The sequence below is a fragment of the Nansenia antarctica genome, assembly GCF_963989245.1.
Source record: "Nansenia antarctica genome assembly, chromosome: 15".
NCBI lineage: Eukaryota > Metazoa > Chordata > Actinopteri > Argentiniformes > Microstomatidae > Nansenia > Nansenia antarctica.
Window position 1 is genome coordinate 11251694 of NC_137685.1, and position 6980 is coordinate 11258673.

The 6980-nt window shown below is 43.0% G+C and overlaps 1 protein-coding gene across 1 annotated transcript; it reads left to right on the top strand.

The window, feature by feature from the left end:
* On the top strand, positions 1–5522 carry cnbpb (CCHC-type zinc finger, nucleic acid binding protein b). The gene is made up of 5 exons (XM_080545949.1): positions 1–37; positions 1491–1609; positions 2394–2459; positions 3537–3735; positions 4451–5522. The coding sequence occupies exons 2-5, from the start codon at positions 1507–1509 to the stop codon at positions 4566–4568; spliced, it is 486 nt and encodes a 161-aa protein (XP_080402075.1). The 5' UTR covers positions 1–37; positions 1491–1506; the 3' UTR covers positions 4569–5522.
* The last annotated feature ends 1458 nt before the right edge of the window (positions 5523–6980 follow it).

The following is a 6980-nucleotide window of genomic DNA, read 5'->3' on the forward strand; positions in this document are numbered from 1 at the left end:
GAGGGACCGAAAACAAACAGGGAGTCACGTAGAGGAGGTGAGTGCACCGTTATAAAAGGGTATAAATGTCCATATGTAAACGTGCGAATAGATATGTGACTAAATGCAATGCGCAAGAAAGAGCTGCAGTTTTTTTTAGGGGTTGGAGAAATCGTGCATTTCCAGCGCATTGTTGGTGGAATTCGTTGGGAAGTAAACAAGTCTTATTTTTTCCATCACAGCGCACTTTGGCCTACTGCGTAAAGGCTCGGGCGCGCGGGAAAGTCGTTTGATTTAATTAATTTAATTGCAATTGTCCTACAGAAATGTAACAGGTGTGTTGGTGTATTAGCGGTTTGTTTATAACTCAACACATCACCCACTGGGACCCCCCAAACGGGGGTCTACCCGTTAAGACAGAGAGACAGTCAGGGCCGCAGGCGTGGGTGGGCGTCACACACAACAGAGAGAGTTCACAAGCATGGGCGGGCTGGATCACAGTGTAGATCGGAGACCCTTGACGTGACATTTTGGTCCAAATTGTGTTTTTGGCTACATTTTGGTGTTGAAATGTGTTCCATTTGGGTCTTAGCATAAGCATTAGCCCGGGCTGTTTACTGTGCATGGCCTTGACTAGCAAGCTAGCTCGCAATCAGAGTTTAGGTATCTTAACTTGCTGTGAAATGCACATGACTATCTATGCCCAGCATAGGTAACCAGCAATGGGGATTTTTACTTAAAAAAATAAAAAAATAAAAAGATTTTAATGGATACAATGTAACACTTGTTTTTCTTTTAGTTGCGCGTGGCTAGATAGTCAATTTCATGCAAATTAGCCAATTAAAGAACAGGTGACATCATCTGTTGTTGTTGTTATTGTTGTGGATTTCAGCAGATGGCCCAGGCATGATGTAGGACAGGGGTTATTTGCTCTGACCAGACATTCCTAGAAAGCTTTTGAGTCAAAAGTTGAAGGATGGGATGTTCTGTACTATCAATCCTGTCCCTTCAAGCCCCTTCATATGCTCTGTGCAAGCCAAGGCACTGCTTTCACATGAAGTTTTAAGATTGAGTAGTCTTCATTAATGTAGATACTGGTTGGTGCAGTTCAGATCTACCGTTTGTGCCCTGGAGAGAATACACTTTACATTGTCATTGGTATATATTAAATTAAAAAAGTGGTATATATTTAAAAACTCATATTTGAATTTTTATTGTGACAGAGACAGTAGAGATTTGACAGGAAGGATGGGTGAGAGAGAGAAGGGATGACATGCAGGATATGTCCGCGGCCGGAATCGAACCGGGAACCCTGCGGTTACATGGTCAGCGCTCAGTCCGCTACGCCACCTAAGCGCCCCAGTCTTGACTGTTTTTGATGTGTGTGGGGGGAGTTGTCTCCTTCACCCTCCCTCTTCCTCTGATCCTCTTTTTTCTTTCTCTCTCTCCCTCATTCTCTCCCTCCCTTGCTCTCTCTCTTTCTGTCTCCCCCCCCTCTCTCCTTCTCCTAGGTTACTGCTAGTGGAGATGAGTAGCAATGAGTGTTTTGGATGCGGCCGTAGTGGCCACTGGATCAAGAACTGTCCGACCGCGGGACGGGGCCGAGGCAAAGGCCGCGGGAGAGGAAAAGGTAACTGTTACTGTGTGAAGACCTTTTGAATGGGTGGAGAAAGACGCCCAAATTGTCAACATTATAGAGTGCCAAGGGTTACTTCACTCACCGGGAATGCATAAATGATGATGCGTCAATTGCATGAAGTCAAATGAAAATGTACGATTGTTATCGTCTAAAGGCCTTTTTAAACCGTCTGCCCACATCTCGCCAACTGCCAAAGAGTTCCGGAAACACTTGCCACCTAGGCTGCGTTCGTAAATTCGCTCCGAGAGCACCGGAGCGCACGCTGGGTTCAGTGTCATAAAGAGACCATGTAATTTGATTGGACAAGAGGCATTCCACGAGTGCTGATCAGATTTCCAGAGCAAATTTTACGAACGCAGCCTTAGTGTGCTATGTGTTTTATGTGGTATTTACCTAGCAACAATACTTGATTGGCTACAAATTAAGCATCATCATTTATGTGTTGGGGACTAAAGTCACAAAATTAGTTAAATTGTCTTCCCTTATATCAGGGGCAGAGCACATCTCTACACCGCCTTAGGGCCATTTTGGGGGTAATTATGTTAGTTGTTGTTTGTTTTTAAGATGAAAAGGTGAGATGTTTTTGATAATGCGCCTGCACCCAGCTACACTTCTATTCAATAGGTTATTTACCCTCTTTATTCACTTAAAACAAGGCTGCATTCAACAGTTGTGTGGAGTCAAATGAACAGTGTTTCAGACTGTTTCTGAGGTGTGAAAGTTGTCTTGACAATCACAAAGAAGTAGCCTAAAATTCCTTTCTCCTTGTCTTCAGATCTGTTCTGCTATCGCTGTGGAGAGCCTGGCCACGTGGCCCGGGACTGTGAAAGAACCGAGGACGGTGAGAACTTAGATTTATTTAGTTGGTTTTTTTAAAACATTTTTAACCATTTACCAGACACATTTATCCAAAGCGACTTACAGATTACAGGGACAGTCTCTCTGGAGTAAGTGCCTTACTCAAGGGCACACTATAACACTGGGTGGTGTTCTCAGGTGGGATTTGAACTCATAACTTCTGATCACCAGCCTAACCGATCGCCGATCTGCGATCCAGCATTCAGGACCAATATCGCACAGATATCCGATATCCATATCGGATCGGGACATCCCTAGTTTCCAGACACTCCCGCCAAAATGCGTGAAAGGTCTGGTGGACCAAACTTGGCCTTCATTAAGCAAATGGAAAGATTGTTAATAACAGACAACACATACCGATTGGCTTTACCTCACATCATCCATCTCCCACAGCCAGCGACCCCTAACCTCCAGCTGCTTACACACCACACGTCTCTGATTTGGAGCTTCGCTTCGCTGTCGTGTGATTCGCTGAAATCAGATTACTTTGCTCAGTAAACAGCAGCCAGGTTTGAGTCGTTGTTATTGCAGGCTTATATGCACTGTGCATAGCAATACTGGAAATGTAGCTTTTATAAACCTTTTTAACCTGCTCTGGGGAGGCTGATGGAGGTAGAAATTGGAGGGCGGGCTTAATGTAAATGCACGGAATGAGTGTTTGATTCCATTCCATACATTACAAAGAGCTTGTTCTCTGATTTCTACCTCCACCAGCCTCCCCTGAATCTAAACATTATGAGGTGGCAAAAAATTACAGTTAGAATATGGACAATATAGAACGCCCTTCTACTGGTGCCCCTTGTATGTTACTGGTGTATTAATTATTAATAGACAAATTCATTTGTGTTTACAACTAACATATAGTAGGGTATGGAGTAGTCTCACCAAGCCCAACCTGTGTGTGTGTGTGTGTGTGTGTGTGTGTGTGTGCGTGTGTGTGTGTGTGCGCGTGTGTCAAGTGTCTGTATCTGAGAGTATGTGAGAGTGAGTGACTAGAATAGTAGTAGTGTGTGTAGATGAGATTGAATGACACTCTCCCGGCCGTCTCTCCCCCCTCCAGCGTGCTACAACTGTGGGCGGGGCGGCCACATCTCCAGAGACTGCAAGGAGCCCAAGAAGGAGCGTGAGCAGGTGTGCTACACCTGCGGCAAGGCGGGCCATGTGGCGCGGGACTGCGACCACGCCAACGAGCAGAAGTGCTACTCCTGTGGAGGCTTCGGTCACATCCAGAAGGGCTGTGAAAAGGTCAAGTGCTACAGGTAGGCACGACGGAGCAGGACTACTCGTTCTTTTTCATTTTCCTTCTTTTCTTTCGCTCTTTTTTCTTTGCTTCCCTTCCTTTCTTTCTCGTGTATTTCCCTGTGTTCCAAATGACCCCCCCCCCTCTCGCCGACCCTACCCCTTAGATCTGAGATGATATGATAGGTGTATGGTATGGTCAAGGCATAGTCATTCCCTCTGAGAGAGCGGCCATGTTACTTATGTATATCCCATCCATCTTCTATCTACAGGAGTGTCGGGGTTCAGTTCAGGGGTTCAGTTGAGCAGCATGTGTAGGCCAGTGTATACGTAAGCTTGTAGGTCTGCTGCGGGGTTTGAATCAGAATCAAATAGTGGCTGAGAGAATCTGAAAATGTATTCATTTAAAACGACCCTCTTTTCACTGTCTGAGAATACAGACTTGAAGGTGAATGCTTTGAGCATGCAGGTTTGAATCAGCAGAGAGCTGCCTTTTTAAATTACAATCTAAAAGTGGGTGAGTGAGTCTTTTCACAGAGTACACCGCCTTGAATGTGAATGCTTTCTTTGACCATGTGACAATGTTGTGACAAGGTTATTTACCAAACCAAGGTTATTACAAACCTGGGCCGTGACTCACTGATTCTCTAGGAACAAACGATTATAAAAGCGATTCTCCAATCTCTCTCCTGTGTGTCCCCTGTGTCCCCCCCTGCGTCCCCCCACCCCTCCCAGGTGTGGCGAGATCGGCCACGTGGCGGTCCAGTGCAGCAAGGCCAGCGAGGTCAACTGTTACAACTGCGGGAAGTCCGGGCACCTGGCGAAAGAATGCACCATCGAGGCCACGGCCTGATCAGCTCCCCTGGTCACACCCCTCCTTTTTCTGATTGATGGTTGTATTATTTTCTCTGAGTCCTCGTCACTGGCCCGCGGTCGGCCCAGCGGGAGGCTAGTCCCTGGCCAGTGAGCTCTGACGCACTAAAGGAGGAAAGGGGTGGAAAAAAAAACGAAATCCACTTTCTTGCATTTAATACAAAAAAAAAATAGTTTATGTTTAGTTTGGTAGAGGTGTTATGTATAATGCTTTGATAAAGAAACCCCCTTTCCATGCCTCTGGCGAACAGGGATGAGTGAATGAGTGGATGTGTCGTCGTCGGGTGGGCCTCCCCCCCCTAGGCTTGTGTGAGAGTGAGCCTTAGTGTAGAGCGGGAGGCCGCCCAAAAAAAAAAAACGTGGAAGTTTTGAATTTCCACCGGTGATAAATACTTTGTTTTTGTTTTTGTCGGAACAAAAACGAGTTGGCCTGAGAGTGAATGATCTGAGACAACAGCAGAACTCGACTTGTAGGGTCTGATTTACATCCCATCCAGACCTTTACTGGCAGCAACGCGGAAGGCGGGAGTCAACAGTAGTGAAGTAATGACGGAGGAATTCAGCATGAGGAAAGAATTGATTTTTGAATTCATAAAAAAGGTGCATTCTTTTTGTAAAGTGTCAAACTGTCGGGTGTTCCACAGCTCACAGTATAACCAATGTTTTAATCCCAAGATTACAAGTAGTTCAAGGTAATTGTACCCATGGAGGAAGTTAAAACATCCTAGAAGGATGGAAAAGAAAAAAATAATTTTCGGTAAGAGAAAGGCGAATGTTTTCACAAAAATCAAAAATGTTATTTTTGTACAATATATCACTTAGACTACTGTAAAAGTATCATTTGCTCGTACTCAGTTTTTAAGTCGGAAGGTAAATGCAACTGAAGTCCTAGAACATAGAAATGTAATTTTAACCTACCAATAAAACAAGGAGGAAGGGGAGTTAGACTTACGTTTCTTTTCTGCATTGTCTTCTTTGTCGTTTCATTGTACAATTTACAAATGTATATTGTCATACAAACTGAGATAACACTTTATTATGCATTCAGAAATTACACGGCATTTACTGACATTTCATAACATTCGTAACGTTACAATAATAACTGACGCTTTACTCAGTTTATTTGTTTAGGATTAGTTACAACCAGCACCAGTATTACCGTAGGCTCCTGGAGTTGTGTTCTTTGAAGAACCAGTGAGCGCTAGCCTATAACGACTAGTAACTTTTGGGACATTTTAATGACTTGTAAAAAATTGGAAACTGCTTACAGAATAATATGCTAACTGCTGTGGAACTGTTTTCCATTTGGGACTATATTTCCTCTCCTAAGCAGCTTTGATATTCCATTCTACAGAGCAGGCTGAGTGAGAGCCCCGCCCCCTTGCTGTGAGACTATGAAAAGGCCTGTGCTATATTGGAGTCAGAGGTTTCTGTCCTTTGAATGGCAGGATCAGTTTCAGAGCCAGCCCAGAGACAGGACTTTCACATGACGCCCCTGCTGCAGATTTAGCTGTTGCTATATAAAGGTCTCAGCTCGTTGATATTCCTTCACACACTACAACACGTACCATTTTTTTTTATCAAACCTTTATTTATACTGGGCGTCCCACTGAGACCAAGGTATTTTTCAGAGGAGCCGTGCTTGCACTAAAATACATTAATATTACATTGCATTAAATTAAATTAGCCTACTACAAAAATAACAATACTGCATGATTTTGTTGGTGGTACAATAACATACTTTTTAAAGTTATCATTCCAACCCAAAAATAATAAATAAAGTGGGCCAACAAAAATAAAACAGTAAACAAAGCATAAATATTATTAATACATTACATTAAATTACAATACATTACGTAATCCTACATAACAAACAATTAAACACAATTTACAACCATGAATCAACCATATCCAAACTACCCACATTTCTGTGTTTTACACATTGTTCACCATATTGTGGTAGTAATAGCAAGAATGCCAAGACAGTATAAGCACATGTAAATCAAGGTTATGCAAATGTGTTCTTAAAGTTGTAGTTACTGGTTAGTGATTTACAGAACAGAATACATTATTGCCTTTCATCCTGAGGAGGAGAAGACGGAGTGGAGTATCTGTATACCTGTTTAGTCAAGCAAAGTTAAAGTATTTGAGAAAAGATTCGATTCGATTCAACTTTATTATCATTGTACAATAGGAGTACAAGTACTGAGACAATGAAATGTAATTGGTATCTAACCAACCAGCAAATAGTGGCATAGTGCAAACGACATGATATTGTAGATAGTGCCTGGTATCACAGTGAGTATAAATACATGAATATAATAACTGAATACACATTAGATGCAATAGGTAATAGGCAATAGGTCTTGAGGTATTTTACATATATGTAAGA

Excerpts from the sequence above, each read along its gene's own strand:
- cnbpb (XM_080545949.1), top strand. The coding sequence starts at position 1,507 with ATGAGTAGCAATGAGTGTTTTGGATGCGGCCGTAGTGGCCACTGGATC. Across the intron at positions 1,610-2,393 it reads AGGCCGCGGGAGAGGAAAAG|ATCTGTTCTGCTATCGCTGT; the intron begins GTAACTGTTACT and ends CCTTGTCTTCAG. Across the intron at positions 2,460-3,536 it reads CTGTGAAAGAACCGAGGACG|CGTGCTACAACTGTGGGCGG; the intron begins GTGAGAACTTAG and ends TCCCCCCTCCAG.